At 29.4% G+C, this 22,128-nt stretch overlaps 3 protein-coding genes across 6 annotated transcripts in view; 2 read left to right on the plus strand and 1 right to left on the minus strand.

Moving 5' to 3' along the window:
- LOC119678922 (nuclear pore complex protein DDB_G0274915-like) overlaps positions 1 to 9,386 on the plus strand; it is an 88,281-nt gene extending 78,895 nt beyond the window's left edge. Inside the window, exons 3-6 of one of the 4 annotated variants that reach the window (XM_038091020.1) lie at positions 5,182 to 5,472; positions 5,536 to 8,502; positions 8,566 to 8,628; positions 8,716 to 9,386. In XM_038091020.1, the coding sequence (XP_037946948.1) occupies positions 5,182 to 5,472; positions 5,536 to 8,502; positions 8,566 to 8,628; positions 8,716 to 9,185 (3,791 nt within the window). In that variant the 3' untranslated portion in view covers positions 9,186 to 9,386. Of the gene's footprint in view, positions 1 to 5,181; positions 5,473 to 5,535; positions 8,629 to 8,715 lie in introns of all 4 variants that reach the window. The other 3 variants (XM_038091018.1, XM_038091019.1, XM_038091021.1) reach the window with 3 other exon arrangements.
- A 6,410-nt stretch (positions 9,387 to 15,796) lies between these two features.
- On the plus strand, positions 15,797 to 20,178 carry LOC119677325 (tetratricopeptide repeat protein 25-like). Its single transcript, XM_038088625.1, has 2 exons — positions 15,797 to 15,925; positions 19,519 to 20,178. The coding sequence occupies exons 1-2, from the start codon at positions 15,797 to 15,799 to the stop codon at positions 20,176 to 20,178; spliced, it is 789 nt and encodes a 262-aa protein (XP_037944553.1).
- A 79-nt stretch (positions 20,179 to 20,257) lies between these two features.
- Positions 20,258 to 22,128, minus strand: part of LOC119674328 (neuropeptide Y receptor type 2-like) — a 2,955-nt gene continuing 1,084 nt past the window's right edge. Inside the window, exon 4 of the mRNA XM_038085463.1 lies at positions 20,258 to 20,305. Coding sequence (XP_037941391.1) covers positions 20,258 to 20,305 — 48 coding nt within the window. The remainder of the gene's footprint in view (positions 20,306 to 22,128) is intronic.

Genomic DNA, 22,128 nt, shown 5'->3' on the forward strand with positions numbered 1-22,128 from the left:
TAAGCACATTAAGCTTAAGCTCATACGTAATTAGCAAGTATTAGACGTATTTATTAAATTATTTTAATATTATCTGTCGTAATTTGCATAACAAAAATAACATCGTAGCTATTTATTACCTCAATTCATGACTAAGAACATCTCGCAAATGTCAATGTCATTTGACGTAATAAAAAGGTTTGAACTTGAAGTCGACACTTAGGAAAACCTTTCGATAAAAAATTCCCATTAAAGTTCAAAAGTGTGTTGAACTTTACACATCGCATTTGAATATTGTGTAGTTTGTCGGTAATGTCAGTAATGTTAGTACAAACATAATAAACAGCTATTAATTGTAAAGCTGTGTTGAACTTTTTCGCACAGTTAGCAATAATAACAAACTAATTAATTTACTTGAAGTAAATTTTGATAATTAACATATCTTAATTACCTTTAGAATAGTTGTAGTTTTTTTTTTAATACAATCCTTTATACTTTATTTTTAACACTTTATTATGCATGGCCTATCAACTTCAGTACACAAAAAAATACAAAGTTATATGCTATATTCTTATTTATTTATTTAAAGTAAACAATTTTAATTTGTTGTTAAATATATAACCAAAGACTGTACAAATGCTTTGACCTTTTCCACTTATTATATGATAAATAGAAGTCTTAATATATGCAATGTATATGCAAAAATTATAATTGTTATATTATAATTGAAAGAAAAAAATTGCAAAGAAGCTTATAAATAGCTTTAACTTATTTTAAAATTTTAATTGAAGTATTGAAAAAAAAATTGAAACAAGTATAATGATTCGGTTGTAATTTGCCTTACATGTATGTATGGAATTGAAAGCTAAATAAAATCAAGTTTTTCGGTTAAACTTATTATCCCAGTTTGCACCATATCTGTTTTTATTAGATCCTGTAAACTATTTATAAACTACAACTAACTTATTTTAAGCAGTTTGTATGGCTACATCTGCAGTCGTTTGAGATTTGTACTAGAAATACTACGTCAATCCTTGTCTACGAAACCGAATGTTGATGTTTATGTACTTAAAATAAATAAAGTTGAATATATATTTAAACATGTAACTTTAGTTCCGTTAACTTATTATTTCGTACTTGAAATCAACTATCAGTTCACAAACTGATTTCTAAAACGGAGCTGTCCAATCCAATACGATCGCGAGAATACAAGGTAGAATACAGGGTCAGGGACAAGTACATACATCCATGTGTTTTTTTTTGGAGACAATAAGAATACAGCTATAATGTAAAATTTGATAATGTTAAATTTATTTATTTTTTTATTTCAATTTTTTGGAATGTCATATTGTAAATTTTATCAAAATATATCAAGAGAAAATTAGCGTAATTGTAGTAGATTACAAATATATCGCGAGCTGTACATATATTATCCGTGGACTACACATATATTATCCAGCACATATATTATCCGCGGCCCGCACATATATTAACCGCGGTCTGCACATATATTATCCGCGACTGGCACATATATTATCCGTGGCCCGCACATACATTATCCGCGGCCCGCACATACATTATTCGCGGGCCGCATGTGACCCGTGAGTCGTGCTTTGGATAGCCCTTCTCTATATTATCACCACAACAATAATAGCAAAATGATTACTGTTCAACATAATCGATCTAATAGATTATGATAGATTATAGAATATCTATAGTGAGTATTCTTTGATTGTTATATGTTATTCATTATATTAAATCAGCTGATAATAGATTCACAATTTTTTTTCAAATGTACTTTACAATTAATAAAGTATACAGCTTTCGTCGTTATAACAATGAATTTTAATAAATTAATATATGTCGCAAGATAATTATTATAAATGTATTGTAATACAGCGTTGATTACAATTAATAATACCCAATTACATATTGTAAAGGTTGAAATGATCATTAATTTATGTCCTAAGTAACAAATTGGTGTTACTTACAAATGTTATGATAACATTAATAAATTATATTATTTATCAGTGGTCAGTAATTTGCTATAATTAATCACATAAATTGGTTATAATATTATTAACAAACCTTTAAAAAAATACCCACATTGTATATAATTAAATAAATATAAAAATATATAAAAGACTTGCAATAAATCAAAATCAATGTTCTTTGCGGTTTATTAAAGTTTTAAATTAAAAAAAAATAATTTTAATAAATTATTTAAACTCCTATATTTGTGCATATAAATTTTTATACCTTTTTTCTTACGGAGTGAGTCTAAGTTCAGATCAAAGTCTGTTTTGTGTAATTAAAATTAAATATTTTAATAGAAATTAAATAGTTTTTATATTTTAATAATATAGTTGTAAAATACGATATTTACGATTGGTAGCGGCGTTAGTGGAGTGCGCAGTGAGGTGACGATTCAGGGCGATAAAAATTAAGGGCCACTAGATCCAAGTCAAAAAATAGGTGTTTTTACTTCTAATTGTAAACAATTCCGAAATATTATAAATCATATTGATCAGTGCACAATATTTAGTGACGCTGATATAAAGAAATATTTATGATTACGTACGTTTATTATTTTATAATTTTATACTTATTTTTCATTCTGTTTACCATTGTTTCCTTTAATAATTTATTCATATGGGTCTCGATACTAGTCACGCCCAGGGCGATAAAACCACAAGTGTTTATGATTATTATCAAACTACTATAATATGTTATGTTAATATATATTTTTAAATATATAAATATATATACATCATATTAGATATAATATTTTTGTTATTACTCAAATCTGTGCTTTAAGTTTATTATTTTTACCGTTGTAATACGAAGTGTCTGGTGCTTTTAATTTATTGATTTTTTATGGTTAATTGGTTATTACAGTGTTTGCATGTTTGTATATAAACATTTTAATGTAAATATAATTATTTAGAATAATAAATTTTATTTTTTTACTAACACATATTAGAATGGTTACAAAATTAATCAAGTTAGATTGACACTTTAATTGCACTTAATACCATATCAAAGACAAACAGTGACTGACACCAATGTTACATCTTTAAATGCAACAAAACAACATTTTCCCTGTCTTATTCTTCTCTACGTCCTCATCAGTTAAAACATTTTACAGTGTAATTTGCGATTGCTTTTTCAGTTAAAATCTTTTTTACTTTTATGTACTACACTTTAAATTAGAAATAAATAGATAAATACAAAATTAATAATACGATATAAATTTTGAATAATAAATACTAGAATTGTTATAAGTCTAAAGTTATTACAAGTCTAAATTTATAAAGAAATTACCATAAAACTATTCGATATGTCTCTACCAGATATCTACAATGAAGGCGGTTATAATATTGTCCGCTTTTTTTAAAACCCACAACTTATTTCCCTATCTTTGGTTTGACTTTCTAAAGATTCGGAACCAAAACAATCTTGTGCAAAACAAGATTAATTACTCATCAAATCTAGAAGTCACCTCGGATATTCTAAAATTTCTAGTGGTGTCACATTGAACCATTAATGGTTATTTAATGCTTTATTTTTAATTTCATACCTATTACTTTACAGAACACTATTGTGTCTGACCCTATCAAAAAGGTTTACCTAAACAATTTTTGAAGTCAATAAAAGTAAAGAAACTTGAACTATTTAATAAAGTTATTTTTTTTTCTTGATTTTAGTTTCTATATTATATATTTATTAGACTTATAAACATTTTATTATTCATTATTTTTATTATACATACATATATATGATATATATATTTATATATATAAATATAATATAATATAATGGAATAGAAATTTTTTATAAGTAAACAAATAAAGCACCTATATAACTATGTTATATGACAACAGTTTTTAGTAGAGATCGCTTTTTTCACAACGCACTATGTCAATATACCATAGATTTCCATATATAGAACCTTAAAATTAGAAGGCTGAAGAATATTTGCTATTAGTGGATATATTTATCACTAATAGAATTGATAGTCTTTAACGAGTTAAAAACCTAAGCATTCTGATGAGTGTTTACAGTACCAAAAAGCTTGAAGGCTCTTTACTTAATGCATTTTTTAATGTTTTCTACTTTTCTATCCTTGTGTATATCCAAGTTTTTCACATATTATATGAATTCCAGTCGTCTTAGAGCTATAGTTATGATTAAAGTTTATTGATTTATGATATGATTAAAGTTTCTTTAACATAGTTGGTGCCACTTTTCAAACGCTACATAACCATAACGTGAGCTCAGACTGATTACCTGTTTATACATAGAGATTTTATTTTTGCTACTTATATTCGTGTCCTTTAAGGATCTTAGAACTCAAAAGACCCTCTTTCCCTCATTGTATAAAAATTTTTTCTCGAAAATTAATAAAATTATATTTCACTTTTAGCTCATACTCGATATATGAGCTGTTTATTAGCAGTTTTTTTTGTCATACCCAAAAAATAGATGTAAGTGAAACACATGTTAGTACTAGATGGTGGCTATAGCTTTTGGTACTAAAATGCAAGTAAAAAGCTAACAATTTTAAAAACTTTGTCATCTTGAGAAGAAAGCTATATTGAAAATATTGCTCAAGTGCGTTGTCAAATTGGAGTACCCTAAATATTCAAATTCCGCCGAATAATCGACCCAAAATGTATGTGCCATCAAATATTGTAAAGTAATTAATATACAATATTTAGATTGAACTAACTAACATTCCCTATCTGATCGTACTGCATATCATTTTATTATGCAGTTTCTTCTAATTACTTAAATAGATTTAATATCTCTGACTCTTTAACGATTCAGAACATACTGAATAATATTGTAAAATTATTTGCTTAATATAAAATAAATTATATATGAATTATTTATATAGATTGTATAAGCTTTACTCTTAGGGAAGTTTTAAAGTGTAGTACATGAAGCCTGCCCTTTTGCTTTGAAAATTTATTGTGACTTAAACCATTTCTTAAATAAATTAATTGCATGCCCAATATCTTTTAAGGTTAATACATAAAAACATACAAAAATACATATACATATAATCGTTTAAGTGTCTCATCGTGCATGTTCAGAATTCACATAAATGTCATATTCACATTTATATACAATATAAGCGCTAAGATAACAACTTGGAAACAAACAAAAAATTCGAAAACTCGATAACTTCATTTTCAGATTCTAATGTAGCACCATTTTCATTAGAATTACAACCGCCATTACTGAGTGATATTGATGCTGACGCTGAAGCCATCAACAATGATGCCATCGATGCTTACAATAGCAAATCCGCAACTACAGCAGCTATTGACAGTTACGGAAATCCGATTGAATCATTAAAACCCATTGATACGCCCGATGGTAGAAAAGTTGTTAGCGCACAAGGTTTACAATTTGAAATACCAAACTATGCTTCGGGCATAACCGATATATCAAAGCCCGCTGATGATTTACTACCACCATTTGTTGGTGAGTTAAGCAATAATATTAATGCAATTAACGCTTCTAGTACCGTTACTGATACAAACACAGAAATAGAAATCGGACGAAATGACTCAGATAATGCCGATATGGTTGACCAAAATAATAATAACAATAATAACGTTAGTTATAAAGATAATGACGTATTGGGAGTTATAGTGGCCAAAGATGAACTTAAAGAAACACCTGAAAGTATTACACAACAAAATCCAAAAACAGATAATGAACATGATTTAGAATACGAAAATAACAACAATGACAACATTAACACAATTAATAAACACGATGAACAACTAAAACCAGAGCAACAACTACAACAGTTAGATATAGATAATACGGTTAAAGCCAATGCATTACTATCAAAATTTTTAGAAAATATTAATAATAGTAGTTACACAGCAAAAGTAGCACAAAACTTTAGCACTAATTCGACAACAGCAGCAACAATGCTTCCATTAAATAATGCACCAGCACTAGCACAACCACAACGTGCTTCACATCCTTCACCAATCAAAATTTCACTTTTTAGTCAACCTTATACCCAACTTCATGAGAGCAATCATAAACCCACTTACACACCCATTCAAACTGTAAATGATGCCACTTCTCATACCACAAATAAAAATTCCGTTCATTCTAACTATCATTCTGATATTCCCACTACACTATCTTCTAGTCAGGTCTCGTCTAATTATATGACTACTTTTTCGCCTTCTTCTTTATCTATTACTTCGTACCCAACTTCTACTTCTTACGTTGGTCCCCTTAGTAATGGTAATTTTAATTATCCAAATGTCCCAACTGATATATCCATTATCAATCGTATAGCAGCTAAATACCATAATCCCCTTCCTACCTTAGATCCCATCGTAGTTGCACTGCCAAATGACTCAAACGAATCTGGACAACAAGTGCCAACATCAGGCGAAACAACAACTGTTGATATTGAACCTGCACAGCTGGTCGAATTGATTCCGGACAACCTGCAAACAAATTCTAAAGATGTGGATAGTGCTGGTTCTAATACTTTACCACAGTACTTATTAGATCTCAACGATCCAGATATAGCTGGACCAGTCGAATACACGCCAAGCGATGATGGTAGTTCATTAAAAGTTATTGCTTGGGATTTGCTGCCTCCCCATGATGCTGAACCACATATTATAACAAAGGAGAACAATACACCAAAACGTGTAATTGGGATTGAAGATCCAAAAACACACAATATCAAAGTGTCTTTATCATCAGGATCAGCTATAACACCAACACAACATATAACAACTGCAAATAATGGTTTAACAAATGGTAAAGTGAGCCCAGTCCCACTAAACAAACATATCGCAGATAATTTACCAGCAAGTGCTAGTAATGTAGATCAACACTTTACCACTCAAAATAATGACGATGATAAAAGCCAGTCATCCTCAAATGAACAAACTCCAGCCAATAGTAATGAAGCCAATATTGTTGATACAACTACGAAAAATCCTGATCATAATCGCGGCAATACCTATTATACAAAAACCACTCCATATACCACCACTACAATAAGAACAACTAGGCCAACCACTACTGCTACAACTACCACTACAACAACTACTCGCCGTCCTACAACCACAACTACACGTCGTACAACAAAAAGCACAACAACAACTACAGCAGCACCACGAACAACTGCAGCACCCATTGTCTTAACTACCACTGAACCAGTAGACACATCAAATTTCTATAGACTAGAAAACGGTGATTCGTATACTTTACCTAGTTGGTTATCCGGTATTGATGATCCTGACTTAGATGCCGCTGTTACCTTTATCATACCAACAGATCTAAATGAATATAACCACACTGTTGATCGTGATCTTTTACCACCTCTTGAACCTTTTGTAGATTTAAAAAATATCAATTTACCTGCTCCAGCAGGAGAAAAAACTCATCCTACTACCACAACTTCTACCACTACTTCTACAACCACTACGACTACAACTACAACAACTAAACGTCCTAGTACAACAACTACACGTCGCACAACCATCTCAACATCAAGACCACATTGGGTGCGTGCTTATCCAACGACAACTACAACGCCTACAACTTCTCAAAGGTCCAAGACATCAAACAACGATCGTTTCTCAGACACTTCATATCATAATGCACAAGAGCATGATAAACCAATTTCATCAACCACTTACACAAACTCAAAACCAAATACACATGTTAGCACTTCGCACACAGTTCCACCAGGCACAGCATCAAACCAGAATGTAAATGTGTTTAATCAAGTTTCTACTACTGCCAATACAGATCGAGTTCCTAGCAGTGAAGCTGATAAATTCGAGCCGAATCCTGCCAAGCAGCCAAATCCATTCTTACCGACACGTAATAATGGAGCATACAATTTCCAACCGAAACCGTTCTCTAATCGTGCACCTACAACAACTACAACTACTACAACAACTACACCCGCAACACCTGTGGAAGAGAATCCGTTTGATTCGGCTACTGTACCAGCTTGGTTAAAAGATTTTGATTATCCAGATGTTGGCCCCGGTGTGCCATTCGTTTATGATCCTTCAGATATTGAATCAGATGTGCTGGATGACTTGCTACCACCATCACACGTTGAAACTGATCCATCAGATATTGCAAAACCAGTATTTGTGACATCCTCTCCTTCCTCTTTTAATGCTTTCCACTCCCAACCACATTTCACTCATCAACAACCTTCTTTCAATTCTGCTTCTATCCCATCAAAAGTCACGCAACCTCTTCCATCTACCATACCAAACAATTTCAATGATAATGCGGCTGCGCTAACGCCTAACTTAGCCGTGGAGGATGCCAACGCCAACGTGGATGCTGCTAACAAAATTGCTGTGCTCGCTAAGAAACCATCACCTAACTTTAACAACAAACATAATTTTGCAGCTCCATTCGATACTGCAGCAGCACCCATCGGTGCCACAACACCAGCTGATCAAGAATCTTTTCCACCATTCTCAAATGTGGGAATACCTAGTAAGACGAAAATTACAAAAAGTGATGAAGGTAAAGTCATAACAAACAGTGTTTTCTTACAAGGTGCAAGCGGACCAAGTAGTGCAAAACCATTTGGATTTGGAACAAACTTTAATACACAGAAAGGTAAACTCTTAAACTTAACATTTTTATTCATTACTATTGCTAATATGTTAACATTTATTATATATTTATTATATTTTTTCAATACAGACTTCCAAGCATCTCAAACGAATCAATACTTCTCCAGCACAACTGACGGTTTTACCTCTTCAAGTAACACAGGTTTTAGTCCAGGCCCTGCTTCTAGCTACTCCACATCATACTCCAATATTCAACAAACAAATACATTTGGTAAGACCCCAACCGGAGCAGGTAAATATACGGGAAGATTTGGTGGCTCACCCGGTGTTTTAGGTGGCGGTAAGGTTGGTTACGCTGTTCAACCAGATGGCACAATACGTGATCCCGATCACACATTCAAACCACCAACTGGTAACAAAGTTGCTGCAACGCCTGCACCTCCTCAACCTCAACAGGGTATTACACCTGCATTTTCAGGCTTTTCAAATCGTGTCGGTACTGCAGTAAGCGCCTCAAATGCAAACAAATATAGTGGCAGGTTTGGTGGACCACCGGGCGTTTTAGTGCCTTATGATAATGTCAAAGCTGGTAGAGCTTGAAGCACTATAACGAACTTTTAATTAATTTAATTATTTATGAAAAAATAAAAATAAATTACTTATTTAATTTATGGTTTATTTAGTTGTTAATATAATACTCGATCTGCCTTACATACTTTTTTCTCTGCTTATATAATTACTAGTATTTAAGAGAAAGTAACTTCAATAGACAATTTCTGCAATTGTATAAATATGGTTGAGAAAAACGAAAAGAAATATATATTTTATTTTTTATATTAATAATTTTGTTTTAATTATTCTAATCTAATTCAGGTAAGTTGATCTCCTTATATTAATTTTTTATACAGCTAATTAATAATAAAAACACATTATTTATATTTATATCTACAGAATGAGTACGAATGAGTATTTCCTTTTAAAACTTTTTGTCCTATAACATGTTCTATAAAAATTAAATAAGGAGCTTATAATTAAATTTACAATTACTTAAAGAAATTAGTATAGCTCAATTTTATCCCTAAAAATAATATATTCAATATTTTCGAAAATTACATCTCCTTTTGTCACACTACCAGCGCATAGATATATCTATATACTCTTCTGCCTCTAAAAATCCATTTGGCTACTATACTAAACTATACATTTTACGCTAATGACAATTCATGAACCGGGATGCATTTAACTTCTTTTGCGCGAAATTAAAACTAATCCATTAGTAGGGATAATTATTACTATGATCTATACAAACATTAAAAGTAAAGGAGTATTCATCTATAAAATAAACTGGAGCTCGAATAAAATAATTCAGAACGAGGTTGGCCATATGAGGACCCACACTTCAATATTTTATTTATTTATATTATACGTTAAAACTAAATTAACGATTGTCACAGCAACAACACAGCGACACCTTTCAAGAATATAAAGGTTTTCATTTTGACAATGTATAGGTTCCGATATAGACAACAGAAGTTCAATACAAAATCTATATGTACTCAACAAGCTGTTATAATTCAATATAAATTAATAGTGTAAGTAGTATAGCTTGAAATCGGTTTAATCCCAAAATACTAAGCAACTATTAGAAAATCACTAAACATTGTAATACTTGAAGTATATATATATATATATAGTAAATAACCGAATGTAACCTTGTAACTATATAAGTTTTCTTTTAAATCAAAAGATACGCTATGCTTAACACTATTTAATAATATAAATTATTACAAAAAACAAAAGCGAATCACTTAACTTCATTCTAACTTCTCTTATAAAATCGTTGTTTTGTATGTTCCATGTGTTGTGTGAACGCACGGTTCTTCTCTAGATTTGTAGAGAAGAATTTAGAATTTTTTAGTGCTGCCTGTATGAAATATGATCAAGTAAGTAATATTTTCTGGTGATTTTTTCTTCTGTAATTCAAATAAATAGAGTTAGCAGAAATATGAGGGATCATATAGTAGTTCCTTATAATACCACAACTCATGCTGCTTCAATAATCCGTCAGAATATCAGGATTTATCAGAACTGGGGTAAAGAACTTTCATCCCATCCCAGCACAGCGATTATCAAACAAGTTAATTTCACTAAGCAATAGAACATATCACAGCAATGTGGAATAGATCGCATTGTAAGCTCCCACTTTCACACTTAGTTTTTATCTGTCTTAACCACAAAAAACGGAAAAATAATATTAAGCACTGCTCCATTTTATCATATTTCGAACAAAACAATTTTAACCGAATTTACATATTGTTTAATATATTGTTTAAGGCAATTAAATAGGGACTTACTTGATTTTTTTTTTAACTTATTCATATACTAGATAGTTTTTCGATTTCAAATGCATAGTAACGTCACGTTTAAGTGATAATCTTGTTTTACCGCTTTTGGAATACCGTTTAAATGAGTGAGCAGCAAAAGTTGTGAACAGCACTTAGTCATCGTACAGATATTACTTTGGGATGTAAACCTAGCTACTCCTGGAACAGTACTTAGTTGTTGTATAGGTATTACATTAAGATGTAGACCCGACTGCTACTGGGAATATAGTTTTTATTATAATTATATGCACTTTATGGATTGTGTCTTGACATATTTAAATTAATAAATATATTTCCAATTATATATAAATATGTATAAATAAAAATATTTATTAATAATATATATATAATTTTATTCGGCATATTTTTTCATTTTTTTATACATGTGTATGTACATGTATTTGTAATTACGGAAAAACTTTATTCCAACTTCTTTTATAAAGTCTATAATATTTCCATTTTACTTGCTCTCATTGAATGTTTCAAAATATGCAAATTATTAACATTCATGGTATTATTTTTATTGTAAATAAAGTAGGTCTACAACATATTTACATAAATAAATATGTATATATAATTAGGTATAAGGATTCCTTTGCGTGCGATTTGGAAATTTCGCTTAAGCACTAACAACGTTCGAAGTAAGTCGGAGATTAGGGCAACATTACCATTTTTCTCAAGTGTTCATATACATTGTCTTTAGCGCTCCTCTAGCTGTATTTCTTTGCAGCACTTTTTTTAGTGGTGAATTTTCATTATACATCGCGAAGTTATATGTGGTGCCACCACATTGCGCTTTTAAATTAATGTGGATTTTCCTTTAAAATTTATCTGTGTGTATTCAATAAAAGATTTCTGTTTAAGATGAACCTAGATTTCTTTGTATTAAGACCTTTATGAAGTTTCCACACTACTGTGGTATGAAGTTTCCAGACTGCTGTGGAATAAAGTTTCCACACTGCTATGGATTAAAGTTTCCACACTTCTGTGGAATAACGTTTCCACACTGCTGTGGAATAAAGTTTCCATACTGCTGTAGAATCAAGTTTGCACACTGCGGTAGAATGAAGTTTCCACACTACGGTGGAATAAAGTTTCTACACTATTGTAGAATAAAATTTCCACACTGCTGTAGAAATCTCCATTCATTGGTATAAATAATTAATATAAGTTTTATTACTAAATTGTTATCAAATTTTGATGAAAAGACTAGATAGCACTAAACATTTTTTTATTAATATAAAATTAATATTTAAAATTAAAATTTATTTATTAGGTGTGTATTCATACATCCTTTAATCACCGAACCCTATTTTATAAACTGGCCAGCTCCGCCATACTTCTTTTGCTGTTATTTATAAATGAATTCCGATTGTTTTATTTATTGTGGAAAAAGATAATCATTGTACACAATTTCTATCAAATTTATTGGTTATTCATAACATTGTAAACAAGTTATAAAATTAAATCGAATAGTGACATGTCAACTCCTTGCCATGGAGCTCGTGAAACACCGTCAATTGTCTGTTCTAATTCCCTGATTATACACATGCCACGCTAATTGTGTTGACAACTCATAACATGTTATTTGGCATAAATTTACACCAGCTTATCAATATGTAATTTATTGTGATTGAAGGGCTTTTACCAATTTCCATGCACATTAGTGTTTATATACGACTATAAGTCGTATATAGTAGGTGGGCAACTCATATAGCAACAGTTAAATTGTTGCCTTCGTAAAAGATTTATTCATGAAATCAAAGGTAAATATTATGGAAATTACTATTGTATACACAATACAGTTTTATATCATATTGATTATATATATATATCTTTCGCTTATCATTAAGCAGAATACACTGCAATTTCACACTTTATCTAAGCTCACATTTCCAATCAACTTTAATTAACAAGAATTTTTGCTTTAGCGCCATTATTTCTATTTTGTATTGTATTTGTCTATTGTTTTTATAGTTTAACAATTAAAAGCTTATCGATGTTTACTCACTGCGTGTAAACTTCAAAAGGTTTCCATGTCAAAAATCCTTATACCTTACGCCTTACGTCTCTTGCGCAGTTGGTGCGTGTTGAAAGTTTAAAGAAGTTAAACGGAAACTGAATTTAAATTGCCTGTTTGCGATGTTGCACCATCGGGCGTATGCGTGCTACTAATTGCTTTAAGTTACTAAAATGATGATATAATTTTTAATAAAAACTTTAATAGTAGTAATTAATTTCAATATATCAAAAGTTTAAAGTTATGTCTGATTTTTTATCCAATGATATACAATAATTAACAAATATTATTTTTGTATATATATTGTACCCAAAAAATATATATACATATAAATATAAATATATATAATATCCAACTCACGATTAGACTATAGTAGCTAGCCACAGAAGCTAGTAATGACAAAAATTAAGTTGAGCAAATGCATTACTTAAGTACTGTGCACGATTTTGGACCTTTTTGCAAAAACAAAAACAGGTTTATTTCTAAGAAATAGTAAATTTTATTTAAATCCAAATATTTGTCATCCAAAGCTATGACTCTCGACCATCTTTCCGGCAAATTTATACATTCCATAGAAAACAAATTTTTGATGCGATCCATTCATCGAGTGTTGGTCACAAAGAGCGCTTTGCATTAATCACAAAAAGTAATAATCTGATCGAGGACAATCAAGATAATGTGAGCATACGATAAAATGTCCCATTTAAGTGCTACTCACGTATTTTTTACTTGTCTTGCAACATGTGACCGAACATCGTCGTAAAGCAAAATCACTTTAACCTAATGGTTAGGTTATGCCGGCGATCCTTTTATATATACGATCCGTTACTGTATATACAGGAAAAACTCAGGATTTATAACCACCTAGAAAATAACTTTAAGACTCTTTGAAAACGATCATCTTGTATCAAGATGACGTCTGATTTGATATCAGATATTAGTTGTTAATTTCTTATTAATAATATCTTTCATGTAGACATTAAAGACTTACTTGTTTTATTAAAGCTAAGTATTGGTTTCATGATCACATCGCCTATAGTCACAACTAACATTAGATGATCATCCTAAAATAAACTTTGTACACAATAGGAAAACGTTTAAAAAATAGATAAAAAGGGATATGTAATTGTCGCTCCTCACATCGAATAGAATAAAACAAAAATTTTGATTAAAACTAAAATTGACAATAATTTATTTGAATGACAATCTTTCATACATTCCCATAGTTTCTAAGCCCAGAATTAAACATTATATTAATCAAATTTGCTTTATAGTAATTATTAAGGATTATATTAATAAAGTTTTCTTAAAATTGTTGAATTTAAGGCCGTGTGCGAATTCAAATAAATTGACTCGCACAGGTCTAATTATTTTATGACCAAACGCTTTCAATAAAAGTGTTTCTTCAGGCTAATTGCTCCAATTTTTTTATTATTATTAAAAAATAAAAAATTTTTATCAATTATCCTTAAAATTTTTGTAAATATCGACCTTAATAATATTGGTATTAATATAACACTGAAGATGGAACATGGTGAAGATAGTTTATGAATTAGACGTAAATATCCGTTTTAAATAAATGAACTATTCTTTTTTTTTTTAAATTAACAAATAAAATTAGTATTTTTATTTACATTTTTTATATTATTTAAAGTAATATAAAACAAAACCGACCTAACGCCCGACAAAACAAACAGTTATATACTCAAAATCATATAGTATGTTTTAAAACTTCTCGTACACCTATTTCTTAAGGTCTAAGTATATTCTGTCCCACAAGAAATTGCTTCCACCTGTATCTACCATCTAAACTAAGTTTGCAACTTTATAGAAATATAATCAGAACTCCGAAATTAAATGCTACGGCAATGCATTACTTCATCAAATATTTTTTTTATATATAAGTTAATCATTGTAATCTAACCTACAAAGCTCGTTAAGAATTTTTACAATATATATATATAACTTCATTAAATTTTTACAAAACTTATAAATATTTTTGCCATCAAATTTAACATTTATGTCTAATTTGAATTTCGATTTGAAGGAATTTTTTCCCTCAAAATTGTTGACAAACAAAGTTAATGACTCTTTATTGAAGTTTATTACTGATTGTCATCACATGCAACCAGGCATGCCACCCCCAACAACCTCGAAATTGTTTTGTATGCGCTCCACAGATTTCGTGGTTATAAGGGAAACGACCAAAATTATTACTATTAAAATTTAGTCGAAATACGAATATAAACGAAAAAGGACGTGTCTCTGTCAGTTAATAGAGTGATGTAAATAATAAAAATATATATTAAACTGAAGTTCATAATCATTTCCTTAAAATGAAAATAATTATGTATTTTGTAGAGATTATGAAGTTATGTCTAAAAATAAATATGTGATAGTTAATTATTTCAAATAATTTCAAATAAAATATTAATATATTAAATGAAATTATACAACTTCTACGGAAAATGTAAATAAAAATAGAAAAAAAAAACTAAACAAAAAAAATTTATATTTAAAAAAGAAATAATTCCTTAAAAAACGGCAATTTAAGAATTAATATAATTATATACAAAAATGTGACATAAATTTAAAATTGTAATGCATCCGAAAACTAAATAAAAATTTCAAATAATATTTCATTAAACTATAATAAAACTACTTATTAAACTGCAATAAAATATATGTTTACATAATTTAATATCAATGAATATATAACAACTTTTATAACTAATATATAATTAATTATATATAATTCTACAATACAATAATATATATGCATATATTATATTCACAAATTATGAAATATGCCTAGAAAAAAGTCCAAAGTTGATTCTCTTGAAGAGATTGAAACTGCTATAAAACTGCTGTGCGACCAAGCCAACAACCACATGAAAGTTCGTGAATATGACAAAGCTTTACGCGGTTATAATCAGGTAGGCATACTTTTATACCAAATGCTTTTAGACCAATTTGAAGTTATTCAAATTTTATAAATGAGCTTAACATTTTCTTGTTGACGTTGAGTTTGTTTATTACAAATAATATAATTTTTATCATTTTATTTTTTCTATATGAAATATTAACTAAAAAGTTAATCTGCCATAAAATTTATATATTCTTAAAGAGTCAGTATTATTTTGATTTAAAATGAAGTTTTTTTTGCTTTAAATGAAACTTAAGTTAGCATTTGAGTTTAAGATGTTTTGAAAAGTTAACGCTTCTGCTACAAAATTAATATAAATTATTTAAGAGGCACATTTGTTAAATCTCATGAATATATATATATATATAACATCTTATATAAAAGGAAAATAAGTGTTATTATAGTAAATTATTTGCAATGCTCGATTTTTGGCACTTGAATTCCAAAAAATAATTGACAGACAATTAAATATTTCCAAAAGGACTTTTAACGGATATATGGCAATAACTGAAATACCTGCATTTAAATAAAAAATAAATTTATGCGGATCAGAATTTTCTTCTCTGTTATTAATACATTAAATATTCAATTTAATGAAATTAGTTAACATTTATCATAAATATTTCTAATGTCACAAATTACGTTATTGGATTAATTTTTCTATTTTATAATTCTATGACTATTAGCTAGGACTATTAGCTACGTGTAAACGCCCAATTCCTTACAATATAAATGTCCACTAAAATCTTAAAATTTGATAATTCCATAGTCATTTTTCAACAACAATTTATCGTTAATTACACGTATACAATAAAACGAAGAACATGCATATTAATTTAAGTATAAATGCAATAAGAGCGAAAAGCTTATCCATATAGAAAAAACCCATATAAAATATAAAAATCCATATGCTCTATTAGTAAATCACAAAAGTACCTAAAACAACTCTGTTCTTTGATGACTACTCTTACTCAATTTTCTTACTTTCCTAAATGAATCCAATATAACCTCAGTTTATTTCTTGCGAATGTAATATGTAATAACAAACGAAATGCTCTAAATTCTCTACATCTTCGAGATATGATTGACATGTTAGATTAGCGTTATTACCCTTAGTGAACATTTGATGCCCACCTATATCGTAGCCTGTGATGACTCCGACCAGACTGTGAAGTGTGAGGTCATTCCTCTTTAAACGATAACAAATTTCGCCTATATAGTTTTAGTTTTTTTTTACAAAACTTTTCGTTACCTTGCAAGTTTTCATTTCGGACCTCCTTCTTATGTAGATAGAAATCACAAAGTCATTGATGCAATTAAAGAATTTTATAGAGGTTCTTAATAAACATCTTTATCTATAAAGCACATAACATATATATGCACAATTTCATTTAATATAGTTTATTACCAAGTGGGCTTGTATCTTCTCTTTTGTTATATATGTATATCGCTTACTGCGGTATTTCTGAACTAGATATCTGTCCAGACAAAAATATTTATCTATATATTTGTGACAAGTTTATTAAAGAAATGAAATTCATGTCTCTAAATACAAATTTTTTTTATTAACCCTTTAAAAACCCAAAGTTTTCACACTAATCCTTTATTGTTAGATACCCAGATGTCTACAAAAATGGGTTGCAGATTTCAGTTTAGCAGTCCAAAATAAACCTAATTATCCAATTGAAAAATCAAAAAAAAAAATTAGTGTCGCACAGTGTATTCTCTAAATTTTATATATATGGTTTGAAAATTAAGAGAAATCAACTATAGTAGGCTGAGATTCATTAAGTGAACATTTTTTTAAATAATACTTGCGAATTAAGTTTAAATGATTGGCACTGAATCCTACACATAGAGTCCTAGATGTTTGCTTATAACATCCAGAAGAACCCATTAGTAATATATTCACAACAAAAATGATCTTATTTTCTACTTTGAGTGGGGGGATGATCTTTAATTTGTTAATAAGAACATACCCGAACTCAGGAAATATAAACAATACTTTCTACATAAGAAATATTTGTTGTGATTTTTATTAAAATTATTTATAAATAATGGTTTTTGAAGCTTGTTCGGATTTTAACAAAAAACTGTGTTCTATTATTTTACACGAATATTTTTCTTGCCATTTCAATAAGTTAAATAAAGCATACAATTCCTCAATTTTAATAGGTCACTTGTATGACCACATGTGGATTTTGCAAAAACGTAACCCGCATATTGATTAACGTATCAGTTTCCTGGCAACAACCTATCAATCAATTTTTCATTTTCTTGTTATTGGAAAAGCGAAGTGTGAATTTTAACACTTCATCCGTTTTGATTCTAGTATCAGTTCTTTTCTTTATAAAAATTATTTCAATATAAACAATAAATAAATTCTATACAAAAATGTCAAATGTACTTACATTAAGACTGAAAAGTTTTCGGAAATTCTCATTTAAAATTCGCGCGCTGTATATTTTCCGATATTTTAAGTTTATGTAGTTTGGCAGCACTGTCCTTAATTACTATGCCAAAAATGAGCGCGATCTGTCAGACAGTTCGTTTACGGCAGCTGTTGAAACCAGTTCACCTCAGTAGGGCGTTGCGAAAAAAACAATGGAAAAAAATATTGAACAAAGAGTTTGCATCAAATTTTGTGTTTCGAACGAAATTTCGTGTGCAGAATCGTTGCGAATGCTACAAAAGGCTTATGGGGAATCAGTTTTATCGAAAACTCAAGTTTATGAGTGGTACAAAGCCTTCCAGGACGGTCGTACGACCGTCGAAGACATTTCGCAACGCACTACTGAGGTGAACTGGTTTCAACAGCTGCCGTAAACGAACTGTCTGACAGATCGAGCTCATTTTTGGCATAGTAATTAAGGACAGTGCTGCCAAACTACATAAACTTAAAATATCGAAAAATATACAGCGCGCGAATTTTAAATGAGAATTTCCGAAAACTTTTCAGTCTTAATGTAAACAATTCTTAGCTGTCGATAAAGAACAGGAATTATTGCAAAGCTTTGTTGGAGTGCAGGTCGATGAAGAGCCACCATATGAAGATGAAAAGCGCAGTAAGCGAAGAACTTCATCGCCTTTTAAGCTTAAAACACGCGATGGCCGTGGATTAATGGGTAAAACGGCTGCAAAGCAAGGTGATGGTGGAGAGTTAGAAAAGAGTAATGTGACACGTGGAAATCGCATAGAAGCAGAACTTCGTGCAATGCGAAAGCATATGGATGATCAATTACTGAAGAAGAAAAAACCGAAAGAAAATTTTATCGACTTCTACACGGATAAGGATCGAGCAGCTGCTGTTAGTGCTGGTGCTTTCGATATAAAACAAAGTTTACAAATTAAACAAAAACAGGATCGTAATGAGGCAATGATTATACCTGATGAAGCAGATATAAATTCTATAATCGCACTAGGTTTAAAAGAAATAAAAAATGCTAATCCTGAAAATGCTATACATTTTTTCACAAAGGTTAGAGTTGCAGAAAGGACCACAATTCCTTTAAATACACTAATTTATTCTTAATCAAGCAAAAATAATACCTATTTGTGTTAGAACACTTTTCTAATAGTAATTTTCTGTTCTTTTAATTTCAGGCACTGGAACTCAATAACACTGACATGAATGCACTTATCTCACGTAGCAAATGTTATTTATTATTGGGTGAAGCCTCTAAAGCACTGTGTGATGCCGAAACTGCACTAACTGAAGAGAAAAACAATATACGTGCAATATACCAAAAGGCTGAGGCTCTTTATTATCTTGGACAATTCGAACAGAGTTTAATGTTTTTTCATCGCGGTTTACGTGCACGACCAGAATTGGATACATTTCGTTTAGGAGTACAAAAAACTCAAGAAGCAATAGAAAATACTATTGGAAGTGTTGACCGTGGTGCTAGTGTTAAACCATTGCCAAAGGTGAAGCTAAAAAAGTCGGGTGACAATACACCAAAATCCTCACAGCTAAACAGTTGTCGACCAACACGACCTAAACCAACAAAAGCTGAACTAGAACGAAGAAATGCTAGAAAGCTATTAGGTGAGCTATGCATTGATAAAGAATATTTGGAAAATCTACTGAAACATCCAGATCTAGTGCGTGCCGATACTAACACTGAAAATATATCAGCCTATGCTAAAGAAGCAGTGGAGTTTCTTAATAAACGTCAAGAGTTTTGGCGTCAACAACGACCGTGCACTGCATTACAAAACCGCAAGAATTTTCCTTTAGATACCTTGCCCAAAGGTTTCTAATAATATGCAATGTTTGTTTTTTAATTTTAAGAAAAAATTATAATAGTTTTAAATTGTTTCAATTTTAAAGAAAACAGATTTATTCGCTTGTTGATAGAGTGGTATTAGTGTTTAGTAATTTATGTATCTAAAAATAAAATTTGTAATTTTGAAATAGATTTCATCGTGTTTTTTAATTCAGAGTACTTGCAGGTGATTTAGAATAATTAGAAACAATTTAGCAGATCCAGTTCCTAATTCTTTAGCAGTCCAGTTCCTTATTCTTAGTTAACTTTAAAATTAATTTTAATGTTAACTTACAAATAAATAAATAAATATCTTATTCTGTGCTCTGCTAGCTTGAATCACAAAATCACACTTAATAAAAACTTTCCCTTTTAAGCATTTCTTCTTATCATTTTATGGGCTCTTATCGAACAGTAAAACCTTAATGACATTAAATTTAAAGCATACTATGTAAAATATATATAATGCAATTTTATTAATTTTATACATATTTTATACAATATAACGTTTATATATGATTTAGTAATAATACATTTATTATCTTGTATTTTTTAATAACTTGTTAAATCGCTTCCAAAAGCAATGTAGTACATAATAACAATAATATATGCATGTCTGCATTTTAGTGTGTATTTTTCATTACATATTTATTTGATTACTAATTTTATTTGTTCATTTTATACTTAGGTAGAGAGCCTTTAGTTGTTTTAAATATTTTAATTTTAAATATTTGACTAGCACTTTAAAATTGTTCATCCTTCATAAAAGATATATATAACTTTTAATACTTTTTGAATGTTTTGAGTTTTGTGACTTTAAATAATTAATAATTATTCTATTTTAGAACCTAATAATAATATATGAATATATATAAATACTTGAGGCACGATTTCGTTATTCTGAACATACCTATTTGAGAACGGATTTTTGTAATAGCACTTATTATGAATAGAATTGTATACAACGATATATGTTAATATAGTTCATTTTTTAGAGTATCAGGATGCATAGTTGGAATTGTTTTTTAAAGAACCACCAAAAACAAGTAGATACAACTTCTGTAGCGTCTACTTGTTGTTTTGATAACCCATAGAAACCTATACGCCAGATAAAATCGAAAGGAATTACAAAAACACTTACTATACCCTGATGAAAATTTTGAAAAAGTTTATTATTAATTATTGACCAAATAGCCCGTAAAATAAAAAATTAGTATTAAAAATTGCATATAAAAATTTGCAAGTTTTTTGTAAATCTAACGTGTGTAAAAATTTAACAATTTTAAACCAAGATAACTCAAAAAATAATCTATATCTATATATATTGCAAAAGAATGAGCTGCCTCTACTAAAATCCATAGTCAAATTAACGTCATGCCAAATCGAAGTCATGCCAAATATATAAATTTCATTATTATTTGATTTTAGTTATTAATTAAGTTATTTTGGGAAGTCCACATATAGAGAAATAAAATTTTTAAAACATATTAATTAACTGTTTAAAGAATTACTTGTTTTCTATGGACAATATTATAAATTCACTTCAAGTATGACTTTACTGAGCAGTAGTTGTATTCAATTTTCTACTAGAGTGTTTATCAGTAACTAATAGATTTCTAAAATATACTAATTTCATGTAAATATTCTTTTTAATATAAAATAATTATTTTCAATTAAATTATTTAAAATATTTTCACACTTCAGAAAGGTAGAAATTCTTACTTAATTATGTTAAATGTATTGCTTCTAAAAACAGCTGCTACATATAATTTTATAGTTAAGTTTTTGTTATGATATTTGTTAATAAATGCTAAGCGCATTATATATATATTATTTCAAATAAATATATAACTATATATATCACTTATATGATATAATAAATTCATTTAAAATTTTGTTGCATTTTTGCATACATTCACAATAAAAAATAACCAATTTTTTACCC

The sequence above is a fragment of the Teleopsis dalmanni genome, chromosome 2 (genome assembly GCF_002237135.1).
Source record: "Teleopsis dalmanni isolate 2A chromosome 2, ASM223713v2, whole genome shotgun sequence".
Classification (NCBI taxonomy): domain Eukaryota; kingdom Metazoa; phylum Arthropoda; class Insecta; order Diptera; family Diopsidae; genus Teleopsis; species Teleopsis dalmanni.